Source organism: Triturus cristatus, chromosome 9, assembly GCF_964204655.1.
Source record: "Triturus cristatus chromosome 9, aTriCri1.1, whole genome shotgun sequence".
NCBI lineage: Eukaryota > Metazoa > Chordata > Amphibia > Caudata > Salamandridae > Triturus > Triturus cristatus.
In genome coordinates this window covers 671,055,992-671,082,389 of record NC_140592.1, presented here as the reverse complement: position 1 = coordinate 671,082,389, position 26,398 = coordinate 671,055,992, and the positions used below count along the sequence as shown (strand labels likewise).

Sequence of the window (26,398 nt, the reverse complement as noted above, 5' to 3'; positions counted from 1 at the left end):
ATCAACAAGTCCCTACTCCACAAACTCCAGACAATACAGAACACCGCCGCCAGACTCATCCTCGACATCCCACGACATGAACACATCAGTCAACACCTACGAAGTCTTCACTGGTTTCCCGTGGAGAAAAGAGTCACTTTCAAAATCCTCACTCACGCCTACAAATGCCTACACAACAATGCACCCAAATACCTCAACGAAAGAATCAACTTCCACGTACCCAAAAGAAACCTCCGACCTTCCAACCTTGCACTGGCCGAAACCCTGTGCATCCACAGAGCCAGAGCAGCCACAAGATCCTTCTCTCACGGTGCAGCCAAGACCTGGAACGAGCTACCGGCAGACATCAGACGCGCCCCCTCCCTGAACACCTTCAGGAAGTCCCTCAAGACCTGGCTCTTCGGCTAAACAGATCTGCTGACACCCCCCCCCCCCCCACCCCCACCCCTCCAGCGCCTTGAGACCCTCACGGGTGAGTAGCGCGCTTACAATTCCTTGATTGATTCATTAATTTGATAACCTTTTGAAAGCTCTCAAAGTAGTTGCTGTGTAGAGCAGCCCTCAGGCTTATCTTGAAGGAGTGTTAAACAGCTTGTTTTACCAGTTTATTCATGTAGTGTAGGTTAAATGAAAAAAGAACCACACAGTGTATATATAAAAATGTTGATTTATTACACAACACTCACTAACACAGATATAAACTCAACAATACGTCAATTACAATAGGTAAGTAGGCACAGAATACAGTGGTCTCCAGAGGGAGCCCAAACCATATACTAAAAAAAGGGAATGCGAGCAAGGCCAGGACTTGGACCAGGAGACTCAGAGGAGCTGGGGACACCAGCAACCCCTCGGAGGCTGTGTGAAGAGTAGAAACACAGCCGCATCTTCAATAGAAGTCAACAGGGAAAGGAGAAGGGCCCTTCCCAGTGGACCCTGAAGAAACCCCGTGGAAGAAAGAAGGTTGGAGAGTCACTCCACCCGTGGGTACACCAGGAATCGGGATACCTACACCAAGGAAGCTGGCTGCATAGGTGCGAAGTGACGGAAACCACCGGAGATCACAATGGAGAACTTCAGGAAAGATGCTGCTGGATGGAGAAGACTGTGCAAGAGTCCAGTGGAATCCAAGGGTGGACTTTTTTAATGAAGAGCCTGTAAGCAGAGGGGACAGTGTCTATCCCACACTGAGGTGACCAGTACCACAAGCAGGGAAGTCAGAGCAGGCCCTGAGCAAACATGGGAGCCCACTGAAGCAGAAGACGACACTCGAGGACCCACAGGCCAAAGGCACAGGAGTCGCAAGATGACCTTGAGCAGCTCACCAAGAAAGAAGGCCTACAGTACAGAGGATGCTGTGAAGATGCTGTACATGGCAGGAAGTCATGCTGGAGCTTCTTGTAGTCCGAAGATCCCTGGATTGCAGATCCAACAAACCTTGGCAACTGCAAGTCGACCCGGTGCACAAGGTTTGGTCCCAGCAGTTCCGATGAAGGATACTGGACTCACAATTGCAGAGAGGACAGGTCAGGCCTCGAGGGAGTTGCAGACCCACCACCTGTATTGTATTGCAACAGCAAACCTATTGTTCTACATTCCCCTGCTCGAGCTTGGCTCAGCAGCAGGAGGGCAGAATTGTGTCTGTGGTCGGCAGCAGCACCAGCTGGCTGTCAGATCCTGAAAGGCTGTAACCCGGGAGCCCCAAGTACATGCGTTCATAGTTTCAACACTGGAATCTGTGTTGGGGTATGATTCCAACATGTTTGATGCCAAACATGACCGAGTTTGGTACACCCACTATATAGTTAGACATCTCGTAATGATTAATGTCCACTATTTGTCTTAAAATGGTTGACCGCACTTACAAAGCATGGAGAATCAACTCCAGGGTTTGTAGGGGTGTCCTGCACATGCAGGGACACCCTCACACTTGTAATCAAGCACCTTGCCCTCAGGACTTAAGAGCCTGCCATAGAGGTTTTAAGTGCAGTGATCTCAGATATAAGGAAGCTTATATCTGTTGTGAGAGGTGCAAGCACCAACTCACACAGGCTGCAATGGCAGTCCTGTAGTCACAGTTTAAGTGGACTTCCAGTGGTGCCACAATAAATGCTACAGCCCATGTGAGACCCCTGGTGTACCTATGCCCTGGGTACCTCAGTAGCATATACTAGCGACAGACAAGGGTACACCAGTAGCCAATTGTTCACGTACAAAAGTACTAACCATGTCAATTTATGGGATAACACACAGTTGCTGGGGTCCTGATTAGCAGGAACCCAGCAGACTAGGTAAAAAAAAAACACACTGACACCAGGCAGAAAGTAGGGGTAACCATGCTAGAAGGATCCTCCCTTCCTACATATAGCCTTCCAGGTCCCCCCCTTTCACCCACAAACTTCAGGTAGGTAGAAACCTTGAAAATAGAAAACATTGTCCACCATTTAGAAAGGATTTTTTTTTAACTCTGCCTTTCTCTGAAAGCAGGAAAATGGGCGATCTTAGCACAGTGAAATTCTTAGCTCAACAAACTTTTTATCGGCTATAGACTTCTAGCTGCAGATTCCTTACCTTTGAAATTCCCAGGCGTCATGCTGGATCTGGAAACTTTTGCTGAGCAATACCCCATGCGCACAACGTCGGGTGACTCCATTCGGCTCTGTGTGACGTCGTTGGCATTGGTTATGACATTGCGGTGCCTATATAGGCACCACCCAGGCACGCGGACGTCAGTTCTTTTCTTTCCACGCCAGTTAAGCGCTGATCCAGGAAGAACTACCCCTCTGCCGCTTTTTGACAGGCTTTTTTCTCGACTTTTGTCAATATCTTTGAGATACGACTTCGTATGCGAGGGATGTCTGGTGGAAAGACAGGTTTTAAACCATGCAGTACTTGTTCCCGCATATTTTTTCGGCCACCGATCCCCACAGCATATGTCTGTGGTGTCTTGAACGCGACCACGATTCGAAGTCCTGTTCAGACTGTCAGGCGATGGCCCGAAGACCTTGAGGGAGGGAGCGAGCGATGAAGTTGCTCGCGGCCCGGCAGTCGAAACGATTAAGCGAGACTCCAAGAAGGTCACAGTCCTGTTCGAAGAAGAGGAGGTCTTGGGACTGCTCACGGAGCCCTAAGTCCTCTTCCTCCCATTCGAGGTCATCTGAATACTCGGGGGAAGAGGCAGAAGAAGTCGTCGTCCAAGCGGACTTCGTCTTCACCTCAGTTGGCATCTGTCATCGAGACAGGTAAGGAGCACCGACACTCTAGGCAGAGTTCTGCAGAGCCTGAGCCTGAGTTGACTTTGGCCCTCCCACCCTTTCCGGGAGTTGGAGCGACTCCCGCTCAAATTAAAGATTTTTACGAGACCATGCTCCACGTATTTGAGCGACCCCATGGGGCCCGTCAGGTTCGACACCATCAGCTTACGCCACGGCGCTGGTGGGGCCTCAGGGATCCGATTCCGGGTCATGCCGGTCGTGACAACACGACCTCCCCCGACGTCAAACCTGAAGTCGGTGCTTGCGACGTCGCCCGCCGGCAGCGCAAGCCCCATCCTCGATGACAGAGCTGTTCAACGCCGATTCCGATGTTGACAGATCCCAGGGGTTCTATGTTGTCGCCTGAGCACTTTGTGGACGTGCTGGGCTCAGGAGAGGAATGGAAGGAGTCTGGAGACCCACTAGAGAACCGGGATGTCTCTGAGAAGACTATGGACTGGTATGGGGAACTTGGGGAAGCCAGTGGTCTGGAAACTGACCCAGATACTGGCATGCTCTCTCCGCCTACAGTGGCTATGGAGAAGGGGGGGTCCTATGCCATGGTGGTTAAGAGGGCAGCTGAGGTCCTTGGACTGGAGCTGCCCTCAGTGCAGGTCAGGACCAATCTCCTGACCGAAAAGCTTCAACCTGGGACTTCCACCTCTGAACCACTATTGCCCTTTAATGAGGCACTTACGGACATCCTTTCAGGAACATGGTCCAAGCCTAGCACAGGGGCTCCTGTGAATAGGACGATTGCACGCCGCCATCGCCCAGCTCCGGGCGACCTAAAGTTCCTCAGCCAAAACCCCACCCCAGTAAGTTAGGTGGCGCAGGCCTCTACTTCCCAGGGCGCATTCCCTTCCGCCCCTCCGGATAGGGAATCCAATAGACTGGGCTCATTTTGGAAGAAGTTGTTTTCTTCCTCCAGTCTGGAATTGCTGTTGGTGAATACCTCATGCTTGTTGGGCCGTTTCTCCCACTCTCTTTGGGAGGCAGTTGCACAGGTGCTGCCACAAGTCCCGGAGGCGGCCCGGGCTGTACTCTCCCAAGCTGTCAAGGACCGCAGAGATGCAGCAAAATTCGCCATACGGTGTGGTTTGGATATGACTGATTAGCTGGGCAGGTCAATTTCAATGACGGTGGCCTGGAGGCGCCATGCCTGGCTTCGTACAACTGGCTTCTCGGGGGATGTCCGAGCCAATTTGATGGACATGCCCTTTGATGAAATCCGCCTTTTTGGGGAAAATGCAGACTCGGCCCTGGTCAGGTCCAAGGACTCTCGAGCTATGGTCAATCCATGGGCCTGTCCTCCACTCCTCGTGGACAGTCTTGCTTTCGCCCCTTTCATTGCAACGGAAGGGTTTCCAGCTGCTTCAGACATATACTAGCCCCCGTCCCGCTTAGACTACGCAAGCCGTGCGTGGACTTGGACGCGGTACATTCCGTCCTCGGAATGGAGGCCAGAAGTAGTCTGCCACACTACCCCAGCAGCCTCCAAGCACTCCTAGGCTGATTCTGCAGGACCACACTACTCCAGTGGGTGGGAGAATTCATCATCATCTCCCTGGCTGGAGATCTATAACAGACAAGTGGGTTTTGCCGATCGTACAGGAGGGCTATTCGCTTTCCTTTCCTTTCATTTCCACCTCCTATTCCGCCAACTCAGGAACAGCTGGCGAAGGATCATTTGAAGTTGCTCCAAGAGGAAGTTACAGCTCTTTTGGCCAAGGGAGTGATAGAAAGGGTCACAGCTTCAGAAGTAGGCGGTGGCTGTTATTCCCGCTACTTTCTGATTTCAAAGAAGAACAAGGGGCTCAGCCCATTTTAGATCTTCGGACCGTCAATCTCTTCCTCAGAAAGGAGAAATTCATAATGCTTAGATTAGCTCAGGTCTTATCTGCCCTAGACCAAGGGGACTGGATGGTGGAGTTGGACCTGCAGGATGTATATTTTCACATTCCCATCCTGCCGAGCCACAGGCGTTACCTGCAGTTCAAGGTAGGCCACGAGCACTTTCAGTTTACTATGCTCCCCTTTGGTCTTACCAGTGCCCCTTGGGTGTTCACCTAGCTAATGGCGGTGGTTGCAGCTCATCTGCACAGGTTAGGGGTATCTGTCTTCCCCTACCTAGATGACTGGCTGTTGAAGGCAACCTCGCCCCAGACAGTCATCTCCTACCTTCAAACTACAGCGGAACTCCTGCATTCGCTGAGATTCTCTATAAACGTGCCAAAGTCCCACCTAACTCTTTCTCAGATGCTCCCTTTCATAGGATCTGTTCTGGACACAGTGCAGTTTTGGGATCATCCCCCTGAGCAGCGAGTCCAGGATATTCAGGGTATGATTCCGATATTTCAGCCTCTATCCTGGATTTCGGTGAGGTTGACTTTGAGGCTGTTGAGTCTCAAGGCCTCCTGCATCCTGTTGGCAAGACACGCCAGCTGGCGTATGCGGGCTCTGCAGTGGGACTTGAAGTTCCAATGGGCACAGCATCGGGGAAATCTCACCGATGTTGTTCAGATCTCGGAAGGAACTGCGAAGGATCTGCATTGGTGGTTAACGAACCGTGATTGGGTCAGCGGCAGACCTCTCTCCCTTTCCCAACCAGATTTCACAGTTGTGATCGATGCATCACTTCTGGGATGGGGCGGCCACATGGGAGAGGCGGAGGTCAGGGGTCACTGGTCTCCGGCGGAGACGGGGCTCCACATAAACTTGTTGGAGCTCTGAGCAGTTGGCATTGAAAGCATTTTTTCCTTCTGTCAAGGGGAAGTTAGTGCAGTATTCACAGACAACACCACTGCCATGTGGTACTGCTACAAGCAGGACGTGTGGGGTCATGGACCCTCTGTCGAGAGGCCCTGCCTTTTTGGGCATGGCTGGAACAGCAGGGCATAACCCTGGTGGTTCAACACCTGGCAGGTTCTCTGAACGCCAGGGTGGAAAATCTCGGCTGTCAATGCCTTCAGGATCAAGAATGGCGTCACCAGTCGGAGGTGGTGCAAGGTCTCTTTAAGCAGTTGGGAGAATCTTGGGTACATTTGTTCGCCTCCGAAGAGAACGCGCAATGTCAGCAGTACTGCACGCTGGAGTTTCCAAGGCAGCCGAAGCTCTGCGACGCGTTTCGTCACGAGTGGCGCTCAGGCCTGTTGTACGCCTTTCCACCCATACCACTCCTGCCTAGACCCGGCCCAAGTCATCTCTGTGGCGCCTGACTGGGCAGGGAGAGTCTGGTATCCAGAGATTCTGAGCATGAGTATCAATCCTCCGATCAGGCTGCCCCTTCGGGAGGATCTTCTGTCGCAGCAGCAGGGGAGGGTTCTCCACCCGAACCTGTCAACTCTGTGCCTCCTTGCGTGGAGATTGAGCGGCGGCAGTTGATGGCCTTTGACCTTCCTCCCGAAGTCTGTAATGTTGTTCTGGCAGCCAGACGGCCCTCCACTAAGTCGTTATACGACTGCCTTTGGCAGAAATTTGTATTATTCTGTATAGAGAGGTCCATTGAACCTCTTTCTGCTCTTCTTTATACTGTCCTTTTATCCATTCTAACCCTGGCCCAGCAGGGCTCTGCCTTGGGAACTCTCAAGGGTTACCTCTGCTCTGTCTGCTTTTTTGCGGCTGCCAGACCAGCCTTCCATCTTTAAATCTTCTATTGTACATAGTTTTCTAAAAGGGCTGGCACGTTTATTTCCACCCACGCCTTTATTATGCAGCAATGGGACCTTAATTTGGTCCCCACTTACCTGATGTGCGCTCCTTTCGAGCCTTTACACAATTGAGAGAGAGAACACTTTATTGTATGATTACCTAAAATCATTTACAATTACAATGCAGGTTACTTTCATAATTAAAACAATTGATTAGTAGAAAAGCATCTAAAATAAGGTTGAATTTAAAAGAAGAAACATCTAATAACATATACATCTGTTGATCAGTTAATGCCCTAATATTAATTCATCTTAACTATTTGGGCTTAGTGCAAGATCACTAATGGTCATAACGTGCAGTGATATTATTGCTCAGCGAAAATAGCAATGATCTTAACCATTGGACTTAGCACAAGACAGTCGGCATATAGATTGATTATTAGGCTGTTATTTTTTGTTCATTGAGTTTGACATAAAGTCTTTCCAGCAACTGCAAAGAACTTCCCGGCACGTGCAAGCTCCATTAGTACCTTTCGTAGTATACATTACGTTAATGCCTCCTTACATGTTCTTACTTTATTTTGGTTGAACATTGTCCTTAAGTATTTCTGCCTCAGGCTTACCAACACTGGACAACAACAGATGACATGCTCTGCTGATTCTGTGGGATATTGACACAGGCCGCCACATCCTCTGTTTCCAGCTGGTGTGGATTTCCAATGTGCCCTGTAGTCCTTTATTGGTAAAGTTAGCAGCCTGATCTTCAGAAAGTTTTGAAGAGCTTGTCTGCCCAGACCGGCCTTCAGGTATGGTTGGCATAGAGTGGCTTCATGGGACTTGGCAAGGCCCTCTGCGCCACGGATGGCTCTGATCATTTCTGTACCCTGGTTCCTTGAGATGATCTTTCCCGGTTTTCTTAGCAAGTTTTTTAGGCTAGCCATCGGCAGTTGAGATACCGTTGTGTGGTCAGCTGACAGGCATAGTGTGTTATTAGCTGAATCAAGGTACCTAGCCCATCGACTAGTTTTGAAGAGTATTTGAAGTGCTTCCCTCAAGGTGCCCGGGATAGCCTTGATCACATGGTGATACAGATTCACTATATCTTTTTTGCATTCTATGTCCATTGATGTTAAATTAAACTCAAGTCGGATCAGTGTACGCCTTGTCGAGAATGGTAGCCTGAAGACCTTTATGAAAGCTATGATATGCAAATGCTCCATTTTGTTGGACAATAAGCCTGGCAAGACCAGATGGACATAGCTAATTGTTGAAAATAGCTTGACTTGTGTTACTCTTCGGATACCCTCCCTTGAGTGGCTCACAAGCTTCTGGTGTATTTTGCATAGGGCGTGTGTGACCTTGGCCGCATTCGTCTCCAGTGTTTTGGCCTGGAGTGTTGTTCTACCAGTATCTGAGAATTGTACTCCCAGGTAGGTATACTTGTTTGCGGTTGCAATTCTTAGTGGTCCGATGTTCCAGCCCAGCATGGATTTTTTTCGTTTATGTCCAAACACCAATACTTTGGTTTTATTTGCATTAGTTTGAAGTTTGTTTTCCGTGTTGTAAAGATGAAGAGTCTCCAAGGCCCTTTTCATGCCTATTCTGGTTTGTCCAGGATGACAAGGTCGTCCGCGTATTGCATGATGGGTATTCTGAGGTGACCCAATTTGGGTGGGAAGATATTGGTTTTTGAGAGTGCAACTCCCAAGTCCGCAGTATATAGGTTAAACAGTGTTGGTGCGATCACACAACCCTGTTTTAGCCCTTTGTTTGTATAGATCTTGGCGGTTGCGTGTGTCTGTGTGAGCCTAGTGCGGACCCATGTAACGGTGTGGATGGACATAATGGCAGCCAGAAGTTTCCTCGGTATGCCCCGCTTTGCAAGTTTTGCCCACAATATGTTGCGGTTGATGCCATCAAAAGCAGCACTACAGTCGACGAAGCAGGCGTATGGGGTGGGGTTATGCCCTCTATAGCCTTAGTTACCAGGTATGATACACAATTGTCCTTTCAGGCTATTGTCCATCAAAACAGCCTTCTTAGTGGCGATTACATCGGCCCGAAGGGTGAGTGAATTGCAGGCGCTATCCAGATCGCCACCTTATTTTCTGTCCTTTCCGGACAAAGTGGTGCTTCGCACCAGGGCATCATTTTTACCAAAGGTTGTGACCCCATTTCATCTGGTCCAATCCATTACTTTGCCCACCTTCTTTGCTCACCCACACCCCTCTAAGGAGGAGGAGCGTCTCCACCGGCTGGACCCAAAAAGAGCGTTGTCATTCTACCTTGACCACACAAAATAGTTCCGGGTGGACGACCAACTCTTTGTGGGGTATGTGGGAGCAAAGAAGGGAAAGGCAGTGCAGAAAAGAACCATCTATTGCTGGGTTGTTCTCTGCATTAAAACCTGTTATGCCTTGGCGAAGAAGCAGCCCCCTAAAGGGATTAAGTGCCCGCTCCACCAGGGGAAAGACTGCGACTACGGCCTTGGCTCAGGGTGTCCCATTCCAAGACATCTGTCAGGCAGTGACGTGGGCATCATTGCACATGTTCGCAAAACATTATTGCCTTGATGGTCAAATGAGCAGGGATGGGCAATTTGCCCGTTCAGTCCTGCAAGACTTCTTAGTCTAGGTCATGAGTCTGCAACCCACCACCGGGATGGTATGGCTCAGGTATCTGATTCAAAGGTAAGGAATCTGCAGCTAGAAGTCTCTATCAGATGAACAAGTTACTTACCTTTGGTAACGTATTTTCTGGTAGAGACTCTATCTAGCTGCAGATTCCTTACAGCCCCACCCATTCCGCCCTGCTTTGCGGACTGATGTAGTAGGTCTAGGTTTACTCCCCTTTCAGGGCCCTAGTTTTGCACATGATTACATCAGTCACTTTGTGGCTCTGCGCTTCTGGCGAAGAAAAATCTAAAAGTACTGACATCCGCGCACCTGGGTGGGGCCTGTATAGGCACCGCGACGTCAACAGACGCTACCGATGCCGTCACAAGGAGCTGAATAGAGCCACCCGACGTTGCGCACAAGGGGTATTGCTCAGCAAAATTAGGAACAAAAGCACACTTTCTTGATCAGCACTTTATTCCATATTTCGAAAACATGCACCAGTTTGACGATATTTTTGCATCCCTACAGGGAAATCCCAAATCGTTGGGGGTAGTTAGAGTTCCAAAAGTTGGGATAAAAGGGAGTCAAATTTGACCTGGGTAACTTTGGTGGAAAACGTTTTTTGAACGTTAAAGTGCTAACCACCCCAAATAACGAAATGGGCTAAGCACTGAGGATGGGGGAAGGGAGCATCAGCACTTAAGGGGTTAAATATTAGGCAGTATCTAGGAGTTATGTATGGCTTTGAGGTATTCACTTAATATATGACAAGCAGAAAAAAGGAATTTTAGAGAGAACTAATTTCCCAGTTAACTGCTCCTGTGTTTGTCTTCCAACAGCCAAGATGAGGACTCTTATCAGAAGTTTATCCCATTTATTGGTGTGAGTATGATTCTCTGCTCTATTTTATATTCTTCTGGGATATTTTATGTAACCATGCAAGTGTGTTCTTAGTGGGTTATTTTTTTCACTGCGTTTTAGAGATATTTGAAACACAAGTAATGTTCACTTTACATTATACTGACAAATGGATATCCGAGAGAGGGCCAGGTCACGGTTGGTTCTAATTACGAGAGGTATTTTTTTTTTTTTAAATCTTAGTTTACCAACCACCTTTCCTCTGCTCAGGCAAACCTATTTCCCTAAAATGTACAATAGTTATTTGAACTTTCACAACCATCTCAGTTTGCATTCAGAAATGCTGTGAACCCCTTAGATATCTCCAATGACAGATGTAAAATCTTTGCACTTACCTATGCTGTAGTTTTCAGTATGAAGCTGTGTGAAATCTGTTGCCTGTCCATTAAAATGAAAAGCATTCAAAAGAGAGTCCTTAAAATCCAACTCTGGATATTTACACGTTTTTGCTGTCCATGTTTTGCCGATTCTCGTACTTCCATGGATTTACTGTTGATGTTATGTTCTTGACCAAAGTAAGTGTCCTGATGACTGAGAAAAGGTTCTACAAGTTATGAAATATGCTTAAATTGTTGGGTGGGATTCGAGGCCGCTGCGGAATTAAAGTGAATCCTTAAATCCAGCCACTGTATATAGCAAGAGCTATCTTAGTCCTTGGAACCTAGGCAAATACATTTCGTGCTCAACTGAAAAACACAGTCCCAGAAACTTGGCAAATGTTGCATGTCCCAAGTTGAGGGTGTCTCTCCAGCTGGAAGTATTCCTTTGTTACTGCCATTCATTCGCCTTATCTTGCTCTCCCTTTCTCCCCCTTGTACTTTACTTCTCTGTTTAACTTTTCCTGTCTGTTGATTCCTCTCTTTTCTATTTAGTATTCTTCTAAAGTATTTTCCCTTCATATCCCATATTGATTAAAGCAACTGCAAATGTAACATCTGGAAAACATTAGCTGCGCTAATTTTGTCGCGGCGCCTCTCTAACAAAAGACACTGTGTAATATGCATAATTTTATGTACAGGTTCCAAAAGAAATGGTTGTCACTTTCTTAGTTGTCGAATTTTAGAACTTTTTAATATTTGCATTCACAGTGGTATAAGCATTGATGGCAAGGCAATCGTAGATTAAAGACTCAAAAATTCCCATAAATCCAGACATTTGGATGCTGCTTGTTTCCTTGCAGCACAATAGTTATGAACCAGGAGTGGGCAATGGGTTGGGTGAATTGGGGAGTATGACCCCACGCACATGAGCCTGGAGTTGTGAGGCCTCATATATACATATGCATGATATAGTGCAGTCAACACTGTCCAGTTATGGTTCTGATTGGCTAGCTGCAAGAAAACATTTTCACCAGTGGCCACTATTACAGGATGCGGACATTGCAAGGGATTAAAATAGTTTAAAAAAAGGTTTTAAAAAGATGGGTCTCACCAACTTAGCGCCCATAAGAAATTTTGCACACACATACAATCATACAAAAACACTGAATGGATCTACACCAAACTTAGTGGAGGTACAATTTTCCCAGAAAGCGTGATTTTGTTGGTTTAGTGAAAGTTACTTCAGTTTTTATGAGTTATTAATGTTTAAAGAAATTCCCTGTTAAGCTTTAAAGAGTTAACACTCAGCATGCGTACCATCCGTGGTCTTAAATTAAAAAAGAAAATAAAGCTCTTCCATTTAATGAGGGACCTATTTTTTCCTGCTATCCGTTTTGGGCCCGCATCCTTAGCACTAAGGTTCTGATAGGCTAGTTGCAAGAGAACCTTTCCTCCAGTGGCCACACTTACAGGATGTAGGCATTGCCCATGTGTCCACAAACAAAGTCACATGGGTGGCAGGGGGAGCACACCCTGAAACCCCAGACCTTAGTGTTGGAGAGATGTAAATCCCCTGCCCCCTAAGAGCGGCATTAATCAATTTCAGCATAATAGTTACTAATATTTTATTAACAGAAGTGTACACAGTCTCTGGTAAACATATTTCGTGATTCTTATCACTTCCTTAGGGCCACTGGTAAGATTTTGGGATGCCATTATGATGATTTCCTTTGTCCCAAAGAAGGATGGGGACTTGTGAACTATTTTGATCCTCAGAGTCTTGAATTTGTTCCTCAAGAGGGAGAAGTTTAAAATATTTATACATTTCAAAAGAAAAAAAGATATTCAATTGCATTTTGAAAATCCTAGACAAAGCATAATTGCAAAAAGTCTTTTCATACACTATGTTAAAGGCCAACAGGATGGTAGCAGCATAGCATATATATGAAGAAACATATGAAACGTATACTCTGTGATAAACTGTGCAGTAAGCCTAGAATCATGTTGGCATACCTATCGCAAGGATTAAGAAGATAAGGAAACAAAAAAAGTTCATCTACTAACCAACTACCCTCCCACTGCCCAACATTATCTGCCATACTGAGTCCATACCTGCTTGACAATCAGCTCTAGTCATAGTGGATGAGATATCTCCACATGCAGAAACAATCATATAGGTCAACATACATCCTGTAGAAGTAGTGGTAAGGAAGGACCCGAGGCAGAAACATGAGGGTGTAAACACCAAACGGTATGTCAAGGTCAGGTTGTGTCCTCTTCTTGGGATTTAAATTGTTCTAGTAGGTCATCCCACACCATTGCTATGGGCTGTTCAAGCATCTCACTGTATTCCAGAGTGGATGCGGTATGGGATTTCAAACGGCATGTAATCTGTCACTTAGCCAGGACAAGCACTAGATCAACAAAGAACGTCTCAGTCGTGTAGGTCTTGGGCATAGGGTATAGTCCCAAAAGGCAATGCTCGGCAGTAGCCTAGTGTGTGGTGCCTGTAGGTGTCGTGAGTGATTCCCTAACATCACTCTAATAGGACGATAACGTGGGACATGCCCATAGCGTATGCAATTAGTTAGCCTTATCAGCATGGTATCAAGGGCAGGTGGATAAAGCCATAGGAAATATCCTATGGAGGTTTTATGGTGTTAAGTATGCCCTATGCAGGAGAGAAAACTGGATGAATTTAAAGCCTGTATTTCGGGATATTATGCGAGAATTCACCATAAGAAAGTGCCATTCTTTGTCATTGAATGCTCGGTGTAGGTCCTCACACCCAGGATGGTCAGAGATGAGGTTTTTTGTTGATTATAGAGGACTCAATGCAGTCACTAGGACTGATCCCCATCCAATTCCAAGGGCAGATGAGCTGATTGATACTCTGGCCTCTCCCAAGTATCTCATTACATTTGACCTGACTGCTGGTTATTGGCAAATCAGACTCTCTGTGGATGCCAAGCCAAAGACAGCATTTTCACTGCCCCAGTGGGCATTATCAATTTATTGCAATGCCATTTGGTTTGAAAAATGCACCTGCCACATGTCAGAGGCTGGTGAATAAAGTCTTTAAAGGTCTGAAGGCCGGTTGGGCAGCATATATGGATGATATAGCTGTCTTTAGCGCTACCTCGGAAGATCATCTGGTCTACCTCAGAAATGCAGAAAGCAGGCCTCACTATCAAGGCCACAAAGTGCCAAATAGGGCAGAGCAAGGTTGTGTACTTGGGCTACCTTGTAGGTGGAGTCAAAGTTCAACCATTGGTGAGGAAAATTGTACCACAACACTGATTCCAGTGCTAGAAGTATGATACCGTGTACAGGGGGCTCCATAGGGAAACCCCTGTACTCCCAGTAACAGCCTGTTGGGGTCTGCCAACAAGCTAGTGCTGCTGCTGACCACAGACACGTTTCTGCCCTCCTGCTGCTGAGTCAAGCTCGAGCAGGGGAAGGTAGAACAATAGGTTTTCTATCACAGAGAGGTGTGACCACCTCCCAGACAGGACTTAGTGTATTGGGCTGGGGTAGGAGCGCTTGCCAGTGCACCAGACAGCTAAGGAGGGCACATTCAGTACCCTCCTTGTATACTTCAGTTTGAGCCAGTTCGGGGATCCCTAGGCTCCAGCTCTGGTGCAAAATTGAACAAAGGATGTGGAAGTATCCTCCATTCGCTCCAGTTCCTCCTTTGGGAGGGACCCCTGAGTTGTTCCGACCCTTCCCTTAAGGTACTTAAGGGCTTACTTTTGGGTGGGACCTTATATTTGTCACGGGAATAGACAAGCCTGAAATTACGTCGCTCTTTGACAGTCTGGACAGTTGGACTTCGACTGGAACCAAGACTGCATCAAGGAAGTCTCCCGCTGCTCCTGGTCTCGCTGTTCTTCAAGTCTCCTTCATCATCTGTGTCTGTTCTTTTGTAAGGTTCTTCAACAGACCTGTGGGCATCAAGGACACCCAAAGAAATCTCCCTTGGAGTGAAGGAAGTGATCCGTATATGTATATATGAGTGCCACCCGGGTCACTACAGACCACTTCTCAGCCTTCCATACCGAATGAAGAGTCAGAGAAAGAGTGGGGAATATACACCAATAATCGTTTATTAGTATACGCTCAGAGCAGGGCTCCGTCTGCACAGTCTCGTAAGAGTACTACAGAGGAAACACAGGAACAGTAAGCATAAAGATACATTGTGTACATTGCATGGTTAGCTAAGAACACTTCCACAGTGGAATTTTCCAAACAGATGTGGCCTGACAGCGAAAGGAAAAAAAAAGGTTTCTACTCTCATATCTTGCACAGTTCAGGACACTCTCAAGGCCGTTACATCCTGTGCTGTGATCAAACTGCCAGACAGGTGGGAGAGGTTCTTTATCTAGGGAAAACTATGCACTGGGACAAGCAGTTCTTCTTAGCAAAGGGTATTTCTCGGAACAGGGAAGGATTTGTTTCGAACCTCATTCAAAATGGAGTCTGAAAAAGAAAATGGTGCAGCGAATGCTAACCTATACATGGAATTGCAAGAGCATCAACGCGCAGAAACTAACAAATTCTTCTGTTAGTGTCCTTTTTACCCATCTTGTTCTAGGTTGAGCATATATACATGGCACTTCCACAGGCAGAACCATTCCAAGAGCCACATCATCGGTACCATTATAGACATCTGAATAAGTCCCTGTGGAAAGAAAGAAAAACCCTGGATGTGCATATATCGGCCCCTCATAATTCACTGCAGCATATCTGGAATTCATTCCCGAAGTGCTTGAATCTTTGGTATTCACTAGAGAAATTGTGTTTTTATACAGTATTGTCCTTGAACAATTGACGGACAAAGAAGTATCTGTACGGTTCACAATGGGGCAACAAGCAGGGTAATAACCACCCTCTCTGGGTACTGTCAACTACTTGTAATGCCAACCCACTAGTGTTACATTCTGTGCTTACATATAAAAATGATCACAATATGTATTGTTATCACAACCGGATAACCCTTACCTCGTGGTTTTTGATGATAGACATGGTCCAGGCTAACCAAATCAGAACATTCCCTTTACTTCCACATACTGAGGTGACAGAGTGTATGTGTAGTTAACAAGTGACAATGGGTATTCAGTCCACAGGCTAGGGACAGACTGGGTGGGAAAGCAGGCAGTCCCTTTAACAAAAAATCTCCTGTGCGCTTCTACAAACCTATTATGTGTGGCAGCCCTCTTATTGCGTCTTGGGGAAATGCGTTCATCTATATTAGGTGTGGGTACACTATATGCACCTTCCACACCCCACATATGTGGGTACACTATATGCACCTTCCACACCCCACATATTATTATTGCCACCATTACAAGAACAATGACGCACACAATTTTACGTTGTATAGACCAAATCATACTACATTGTATAAGGGCATTTGGCTAATCCCCCTCAGTAACTTGTCTACCAAAAGGATGCATAATAAACAAGGGGAAAAGAAGAAGAAAAAAAAGGAATCAAGAAATGTGGGTGTTCCTAGTGTTCGTCAGAGCCTCACTGGTACAGGCTCCTATTGTCCATCAATCAGTTGGCGCTCTTGAGCACCGGCGGTGGAGCTTGCTATGTCCTAAGCTCTTTCCTAATGTAGCCCACAATGATAAAGGTGGTATACTTTCAAAGTATACTTTCCTGACTAATGTTCAAACAACAGATGTACCTCGTTGGTACTGCTACTCAGTACTTTCCTACCTTATGCAGTCCATCCCTAGTCTTTCTTTTACCCAGACTCGGTGGTCCTCATCTGAGAACATAAATTGTACCTAGCAGCTCAAGGCACTGTGTGATCACTGAACAGAGGCTCCTGGATAGCTTGTATTTTTGGTGGGACAGCCTCATTCAAAACATCGTCGTTCTTTTTGTCAGTTTGCGTCCAAACCAGCTTTGCGTGGCTAAAGGACACGACTCTGGGCACCTGTTCAAATTCAACGTTTCCTATGCCCTCCTTGACCCACTGATTAGAAGGCAACTGCAAATGTATTCTTTTGCAGTGGGTTGCATGGACCCAATTCTTTCGACCAGCAACCTTTACAGCAGTCTCTGTAGCCAGAAGAATTTGCTCCGGACCTTTCCACCTGGGTTCCAAATTCTTCTTTCTCTGAAAATTCTTTATCAGTACAAAGTCCCCAGGTTGTATGCTGTGGCAAGGTCCCTCTGGTTTAGGAGGTAAGGAGTCTCGCACCTATTGGTGAATAGAACACAAACTTTCTGTCAATTGTCCAAGATAATCAAGCAATACAGTATATTCAATGTCCGAATATTTGTTTGGCCTTGGACACCCCAGACATTTGCTGGTCGGCTGAAAACTACTTTGTAGGCTGATAAGCCAGTTCTGGAATGTGCTGTAGTCCTGGTTGACAAAAGAGCCAATGGAAGAGCATCTGGCCATCTCAATCCTGTTGTCTCTTGAATTTTTGCCAATTTCAGTTTCAATGTCTATTAAACTTCTCAACAAGACACTCTGACTACGGCTGCATGGAACTTCTGCTTAATATGCAAGCCTTCACATATTAGCCTAATCACTTTACCATTAAAATGAGATCCGTAATCATCTCAGATAATTCTGGGCATTCCAAATCGTAGGAAATACTCTTTAATAAGCACCTTTGCAGTTGTGGTGGCCGTATTATCTTTAGTGGGGTAAGCCTCAACCCATCTACTGTACATGCATATAACCACTAGGGCATACTTGAGATTGTTACAATGTTCTAGCTCAATGAAGTCCATCTGGAGGACTTTGAAGGAAAATGTAGGTGGTGCAAAGTTACCGGATGGTGTGGGGGTACCTTTTCCTGGATTGTGCCTCATGCAACTTTTCAATAAATGTGTAGCGGTCTTGCAAATATTATCATTACCCCAAACCGGGGCCAATAATTTACAAATACCTTTTGCACTGATATGAGCTGGACCGTGAGCCATAGTTACCACAGGAAGTACATATGCATCGGGTAACATCCATTTCTGTTCTCCAGACAAATCAATCCAACACCCTTCGTCATCTAAATGTGCTGTACTCTCTTGCCACAATGCTAATTCTTCTATCGTGACCTCACTTTGTATCTCTTACGCAATCTCAACCATGTTTTCAAACATGGCATTCTCAGGAACCCATCTAGCTGGGCCTGCAACAAACATTGTCTTCATCTTACTCTGAGCTGTTTCCTTGTCTGTCTAATCTGCAAAAGCATTCCCTCTACTTACGTCATCTGTCTCTTTCTTGTGGGCACTACACTTCACAATAACCATTTTGTTAGGAAGTGTTAGGGCAGATAACAATCGTATTATCAGGTGTCCATGTTGTATCTTAGTACCATGGGAGGTAAGGAAACCTCTCTCTGCCCACAGGCCCCCAACATTGTGCGCAACCCTGAATGTATACAGGCTGTATGTGTAAATATTGACAACTAACCCCTCGCTCAATTCACAAGCTTGTATATGGGCAACAAGTTCTGCTGCCTGCGCGGATTGATAGGGGACCGTGATGTCTCGACTCATGCATGCAATGTAATGATAGCATAAGCTGCATTGGTGGTGCCATCTGGTAATTTAAAACAAGAGCCATCGACATATAGTTCCCCTTGGTCAGATAAGGGACCATCAGTCAAGTCTACCCATACTTTCGTCTCTTCCTCTGTTCGAAACATACGGTCATGTTTGTCAACTGCAACTTTCTCGGAAGGGAGGGGTAGTAACATGGCTGGATTCAAAGTGGCACATCTTTTAATTGTGATATGCTTAGCAAACAATGTAAATTCATAGCCGGTAAGACGTGCACTGGTGAGGTGCTGTGTCCTTGTTTTATTCAAAAGTGTCTCCACGGCATGGGGTACCATAACTGTGATGTCAGTATCAATTACGAGTCCAGACAATTGCCTATTTGAAGTGGCCATAGCTGTGACCGCAACCACTTGCAGATAGCTCTGGAGGGCCCTTGCAACAGGATAGAACACAGCAGAGAAATAAGCGCAAGGTCTCGATCACCCAACATTTTGGTTCAAGACAGAAAGAGCACAACCAGCCATCTCGTGGACATACAACACAAACGGTTTCCTATAATCAGGTGTGCCTAGCACTGGAGCAGAGCAAAGTGCAGCTTTTAATTATTCAAAAGATTGCTGACAATCCAAGGCAAAGGCTCATCCACTGCTTTCATTGTTAATGCAAGCAGAGGTTTGATTAGTAAGGAATAGTTAGGGTTCCACTGCCGGCAGTAGGAAGTGATGCATATAAAAGCATGCACATTCTTTTGAGTTAGTGAACAGGGCATTTTATTAATGGTACTGATGAGTTCTGACGTTAAGCCTCTACCCTCCTTCGACAAAAGGTGACCTAAATAGGCGACCTCCTGTCGACAGTATTGAAGTTTCGAAAAGGAAACCTTACGACCATGATGTGCTAGGTGTAACAACAACCTCACCGTACTATCCCTGCAACCTTGTTCCGTATCAGAAGCAATCAACAAATCATCAACATACTGTACCAATGCATTACCTGGAGAAAGTTGGAGTGAATCCAACTGACCTTTCAATGCTTGACTATAGTTGCTAGGACTTTCAGTATAGCCTTGAGAAGTGCGACAGAATCGGGAACTTTTACCAGCTAGGGAAAATCCGAAGAAATACCTGCTGTCTGGGTGTATAAAAATGCTAAATAATGCGTTGTTAAAATCAATAACGGAGAAAAACTTAGCGGTAGATGGAAGCATTGTTAAAACTGTAATGATATCAGGAATTACTGGGAATTGTGGAACCACTATTTTATTGTCCTCGCGCGAATCAATCACAAAACGATATACATCATTAGCACTGTTAGGAGAATCTAGAGGTGACCTTTTCAAGACCGGAAGAATAGGACTATTGCATATGTTACCTGTAGTCTATTCGACAACTCCTTTGCATATTAAGTCCTGAACAATATCAAGAAGAGCTCGTTCTCCTGCCTGTGGTATTTCATACTGAGCAATGCAGGGCAATATGGCATTGTCCTTAACTTGTATAGCTACTGGGGGTATATGCAACAAGCCTACATCGGTGTCACCAGTGGCCCATAACGTGGATAGTGCTTGATCAATTTCAGGTGGAAGGAGAGCATCATTAGATAGACATTGTCTGGTACCCATGTCCGGACCCATGGTAATATATACGCCATCAGGTGAACAATATATGGTAGCATGCAACTTCTTTAGAAGGTCCAAGCCCATCAAATTCTCACCACAATAGTAAGTCAAAAGAAATGGGGAATCCACAGTAAAAGAGCAACAGTAAGGGCAAGGGGGCGTGAGATGGGGCTTACAACCGGTACTCCTGAAAAACCCACCAAAACATTACTATGGCCAGACAGGAGTGCCCCAGGGACCAGGTGTTGGGAAATAGAGCTTTTTGTGATACCTGTATCAACCAAGAACTCCTTGGGAGATCCTTGCAGATCTATCTTGACATAAGGGCCACGCAGGTCGACAGGTATTTGGACTGGTCCTGTCCCTGGCTGTCCTAGCTGAAAGACATCCCTGTCACATCATCATAGTCGTCATTGTAGTATTGCCTATCCCTAGTGTCGTCGAAATAATTGTCAGAAGGGTCTACAGTGGCAGGAGCGGGTTGCCTGCTTTTGATTCCATTGCTCCGGTTTCCAGAACCTCTTCCTCTAGTGGACGAAGCATTGCGCAAAAGTACAGGGCACTGGCTAGGCCAGCGACCTTATTCCTTCCAGTAAGCGCACTGATTCTGCCCCAAAGGTGTCCTGGGTTGCTGTCTAGTGCAGAAGAGTTGCTGTTGGGGTCCCTGTCCCCTGGTGGTACCTCGATATGCTTGTTGCAGTAATAGCTTTGTCTTCAGATCCTTCTGTTTCTTGTCACTTTTGTCTTTCTCTTCCTTATCCCTATGCTCGTAATATTGGGCCATATTTAAAATCACGGATGGGGAAGAAGTAGACCAAGTACTCTCAGCTGCTTGAAGTTTAGACATTATTTTGGGGAGGAGATTTATTTATTATTTATTTATTTGATGGTTTTATATAGCGCAAACAAGACTCTTACGAGTTTCGGAGCGCATTAATATCTATTAGTGATTAATGTCCAGTCGTAGGTAAATAATTCACGTGAATTTCGCCATGAGAATCGCTTTCACTTCTTTTTTGAAGGAGGCAGTGGAAGGGTTCAGTCTTGTTTCTGTAGTTAAAGTATTCCAGATCCTGGGAGCCTTTCCAGAGAAGGACCGGTTGTATGTATTTTTCTTGGCAAAACATTGTGGTTTCAGCCGAAGATTCTTGGAACTTCTGGAGGCTCTATTCCCAGCCGAGAGTACCAATTTGTGAGCTAGATAGCACGGGGATTTATAGTGTAGTGCCTTGTGCGTCATACAAGCCATCTTCAGCTGTATTCTAGCTTCAAACGGTAGCCAGTTGAGTGCTCTAAGGTCAGGAGAGATGTGCGATGTTCTTTTTGAACCTGTGATGAGTCTCGCAGCGAAGTTGATTGCTGCTTTTAGAGGAGCCGTCGTTGCCCTGGGGAGGCCGACTAGGGCTACCGCCCCATATTCCACTCTTGGGATTACTAGGGCTTGAACTGCTTGTTTGAAGTCATTAGCTGGTAGGAAGGGTTTCAGTTTTCGCAGGGTGTTCATGTGGAAATTTGCTCCTTTTGTGGAGTCGCCGATATGCTTCTGCATGTTTAAGTTTCTGTCCAGTGTCACACCTAATGATTTAGCGGATTCCACAATGAGAGGTAGCCCTTTGAGTGCAGTTGGGTGCTTCATCCATTCAAGGATGGTGGATGATTTGTTGGGGGGGGGGCGATTAGGAGGAACTCCGTTTTGAGGGAATTTAGTTTAAAATGGTTTTCAGCCAGCCATGTTTGAGTTTTTTGTAGCGTTGTGTTGAGAGACTTGATGTCCTCAAGTGAATGGATCTTGATGTAGAGTTGAGTGTCGTCTGCGTACATATGGAAATGTATCCCGGAGAGACTGAGAACTTCGGTGAATGGTTCCATGAAATGGTTGAAAAGTGTGGGCGAAAGGGAAGAGCCTTGCGGTACTCCTAATGTGACTGATACAGGGTTGGACAGGGATTGATTGACCTTGAATCTTTGAGATCTACTTTTGGAGGAAAGAGATAAACCAGGTAAGCACAGATCCAGATATTCCCATTCTGTGTTTCAGTGGATCTAGCAAGTTGTCGTGTTTAACGGTGTCAAATGCTGATGACAGATAAAGTAAGATTAATACAGGCTTCGTTTTGGTCCAGGATTTTTAGAGCATCATCAATTATGTGTCATGGCTGATTCAGTACTGTGACCAGCACGGAAGCCTGATTGGTGTTGGTTAAGCACGTAGAATCGATCTATGTGGTTGAGAACCTGGGTGTGAACACATTTTTCTAAAAGCTTTGCTAGAGTGGGGATGTTGGATATCGGGCGATAGTTGTTTAAGTCTGCTGGGTCAGCCGTAGGTTTCTTTAGGATAGGGGATACCTGCCCTGTTTTCAAGCTTTCTGGGATGGTTCCTTGAAGGAGGGAGCTATTTATAATCTTGGTCCAGAGAGGTAGTATCAATGGAATGAAGTCTTCTAAGTAATTAGCGGGGAGCGGGTCTGTGAAGTGGTTGGAGGGGTTCAGGGAGGTTAGTGTTTATAGTATAGTATCTTCACTGTAAATGTTGAAGTATGACCAGGTTGCCTTGTTTTTAAGGTTGAGTTTTGTGGAGCATTTACCTGGGACACCTGTCAAGGGCAGTGTGGCATTCTTTTGCATGTCTTTAAGGGACAAAAGTTCATTGTGCAAGTCCGTCTTTATGGATTCCGATTTTGTCGTGAAAAAGGAGGCAAATTCCTCACAATTGGGTAGATTGTCAGGTATAGTCTTGGAGTGGTTGGGTGCACTCTTGGTTTGGGCTTTGATTAGATCGAATAATTTATTGGGACGGTTTTTGCTTGGTCTAGTTGATTCCTGAAGAAGTCCGTTTTGGATTTTTTGACCTTTCTGAAGTAGGAGTTTCTGGTAGTTCTTAATAGCTTGAGGTGGTCAACTGAGGGTGCAGATCTCCAACGTCGTTCAACTACTCTAAGTGAGCGTCTGTCTTCATTTAAACTACCATCATACCAGGGTTTTAAAACTTTTAAGGTGGTTATTTTCCATTGTAGAAGGGCTATTTTGTCTAGTAGGCTGTTCATGGAGTGGAAGTAGTGGTTGGTCAGACCTTGAACATCGACTAGGTCTTCCGGGGGATTTAGGATGTTTGGATTAGAGGATGCTAGTAGGTTGGCGCCGACATTTTTCAGATTTCTCTTACATATCTTTGTTCTCAAAGGTTGTGTCGAAAGTCTTTTAATTGATACCAAGACTTGGAATGTAATGATGTGATGATCAGACCAATCACAGGGGAGGATCGAGTCGAGCTGAATGGCGTCAGCCTTGGAGATTACTAAGTCGAGGGTTGCGCCTTTGTCGTGTGTGGGACTGTTACAGATTTGGTTAAGATTAAGGTCTGAGAGGAAGGCTTTGAGGCTGTTTACATCAGAGTCGTCATGGTTGTCTCAATACAGGTTGAAGTCACCAAGAAATATTTGCATATTTTGTTGGCCGTCATTGGTAGCTAAAATATCCATGAGTTGTTCTATGAATGTGATGTTATCGCCTGGCGGGTGTTAGAATGTGTGTAGTGAACATATTTCTTTGTTACTAGAGATGTTTAAGCAAAGGGATTCACAGGAGGATGGTGCGGGGCATTGGAGTTGGTCACGGTTAGATTAATCTGATATATGCAAGCAATCCCTCCACCCGGCCTATAATTTCTGTCCAGTCTAGTAATGTCATAGTTAGGGGTACTAGTATGTCGAGTATAGGTGTAGATGAATCCTTTAGCCATGTTTCCATCAGGATTAGAATGTCTGGTTCGTTAGTGAGTAGAAGGCCAGCTATATCGGCCGCGTGTCTAGATGCGGACCTGCAGTTCAAGAGTATATATTTTAGCTGCGTCTTGTCGGATACAATGGTGGGTTCGGATGTGAGAGGGATTTGTGTGAGGTTGTTCTCAACTATGCCTCTGGGGTTGTGTCTTGTGGCTCTGTGTGAGTCGATAGGGATAGACTGGATAAAGGCGTCTATATGTAAATTATCTGGGTACACAGAGTTGTGTGAGAGGTACGATAGCTCGTAAGATCGGAGTAAGGCACCTAATTCTTTAGATGATAAGTAATTTTCATCCTGATTGGGCAGGATAAGGCATTAGGGTATGGCACTGTAATCCATCTTGGGGGCTTGAGATTTTCAACGTTTACGTGTATTTGATGGGTGCGTTTAGATTTTGAGGTGTGTGGGTATGTTCTGGCATCATGCTTCGGGCGTGGGAGCTTGGATTGCTGTAGAATCAGGTCACGTAGGGATTGGATGTCAGCTTTGACCGGATGCAGTGATGCTAGTATCTCGTCAAGTCTGGGGTCTGTAGTAAGCGTTGCCTTATTTGATGTGTGGATTGTGGATGGAGGCGGAGTAGTTGAGCCTTGTGAGAAGTTTCAGGGGGATCCTTGTATTGAGTTCTTTCCGTGAGTATGCCAGAGAGGGGTACTGTAGAGGTTGGGTGTTGTGGTATCTGGATGTGGGTTATGTTATGTTATTTGCACTTATAGAGCGCGCGATTACCCATGGGTGTCCTGGCGCTAAGTAGTGGTTACCTAGGGAAGCCGGGGAGCACTACTGCGGGAAAAGCCATGTCTTCAAGCCCCTACGAAAGGACAGAAGATCTGGGGCAATTTTAAGGAAGCGAGGAAGCTGATTCCAGGCTCGGGAGGCACAGAGAGTAAAGCTCCTGCCTCCCCAATTGAGTTTTTTAGCTTTGGGAATTTGCACTTGTTTGGCACTGGTAGAGCGAAGTGTTCTGCCAGGTACGTACCAGTGAAATTTTTGCTTAAGAAATTCAGGGCCGATACCATTAACGGCATTAAAAGCAATGCAGAGTGCCTTGAAACGGACTCTTAGTTTTATCGGAAGCCAATGTAGTTTCCTAAGTTCTCCATTTACAGAAGCAAATTTAGGTGTTACGATCATCAGTCTGGCTGCTGCGTTTTGGACCAACTTAAGCCTATACATATGCTGTTTTTGTATGTTCAAATAAAGGCTGTTACAGTAGTCCAAACGCGATGTTATAAGAGCCATGACTACTGTCTTGAGATTGCTTTCAGTCAGGAAAATCTTAATTTTCCTAATGATTCTAAGAATCATAAAGCAGGCTGAGGTCACTGAGCTTACTTGATCGCCCAAAGTGAGTGTGTTGTCCACTAACACACCGAGGTTTTTGGCCTTCCTAGAGGGTATGGGACAGGATCCCAGATCTTCCGGCCACCAATCCAGTGTCCATGCAAAAGGATTGACCCCAAATTTTAGGACCTCGGTCTTGTTGGAATTGAGCTTTAGGCAATTAGAGGACATCCAGTAAGAGATAGCACTCATGCATTTAGAAAACTGGTCCCCCGTTTCTTTCTCATTTCCTTTAGCCAATGACAACACTATTTGTGTGTGATCTGCGTAGGAGGTAAGCTGAAAGCCAAAGGATCTGATAACTCCTGCCAGTGGTGCCACGTAAATATTAAAAAGAGTTGGGCTGAGAGAGGTGCCCTGTGGCACCCCGCAAGGGAGTGTGAATGGTCTGGATGAATGGCCATCCAGCTTCACGTTTGAGATCTGTCGGCTAGGAAAGATTGTAAGAGTTTCCAGGCTAGTCCTTTGACACCAATCTCAGAGAGCCGGTCCATCAATAACTTGTGATGGACGGTGTCAAAGGCCGCCGACAGGTCCAGTAAAATGAATACTGCACTGCCTCCTCCATCAACGGCCTCTCTGATTTCCTCCGTGGATTTCAGCAGAGCCAGCTCCATGCTATGATCAGCCCTGAACCCGTATTGCGATGGGACCAGTGAGTTATTGCGATGAAGAAAGGCACTGAGTTGAGTGTTCATCTCCTTTTCCAGGACTTTAGCGGGAAAGGGGAGCCGCGAGATGGGCCTGTAATTATTAGGGTCCTTAGGATCCAAATTCTGTTTTTTCAAAAGTGGAAGGACAGATGCCTGCTTCCAGATACCAGGAAATATACCAGAGGAAAAAGCATCATTTAACAGAGGGGTCAGGGCCTTTCCAGTTACTTCAGGCACTTGTTTAGTGATCCACGCAGGACAGGGATCGTTGGGGGCTCCAGAGCGAATGGAGATCAAGACCATGATTGTCTTGGGTATCTCCAGTGGTAAAAATTGATCAAAAACCAAGGATTGATTTAGTATTGGCCACATTGATCGTATTGGAGTTCGACTGACCTGTCTTGTTAACTTCCGTGAAAGAAGAGAATATAATCTCAACTTTGTGTTTAAAAAAGTCGGGGACTGTGTTGATATAAGTGGGGAGAGAGGGAGCAGTTGGGACATCAGGCTGATGGGAGGAGGGGATGTCGATGGAGAGTGGTGGTAGTGGGGCTGTTGGGTGTGGAGGGGACTGGATGTGGGTTATGTAGGGGATTATGTTGGTGTAAGTGGGGACAGGGAACAGTTGGGAAGTCGGGCTGATGGGAGGAGGGGGTTATATGTGTGGTTGGGACCGTGTGACTAGTCGTGTTGTTGGATGAGGGGTA

The 26,398-nt window shown here is 46.0% G+C and overlaps 1 protein-coding gene across 2 annotated transcripts in view; it reads left to right on the top strand.

Annotated features, from left to right (window-relative positions):
- Positions 1-26,398, top strand: part of PACS1 (phosphofurin acidic cluster sorting protein 1) — a 1,493,664-nt gene that overhangs the window by 1,151,829 nt on the left and 315,437 nt on the right. For both annotated transcript variants that reach the window (XM_085625739.1, XM_085625738.1), the window contains one exon: positions 10,362-10,404. In XM_085625739.1, the coding sequence (XP_085481865.1) occupies positions 10,362-10,404 (43 nt within the window). The remainder of the gene's footprint in view (positions 1-10,361; positions 10,405-26,398) is intronic.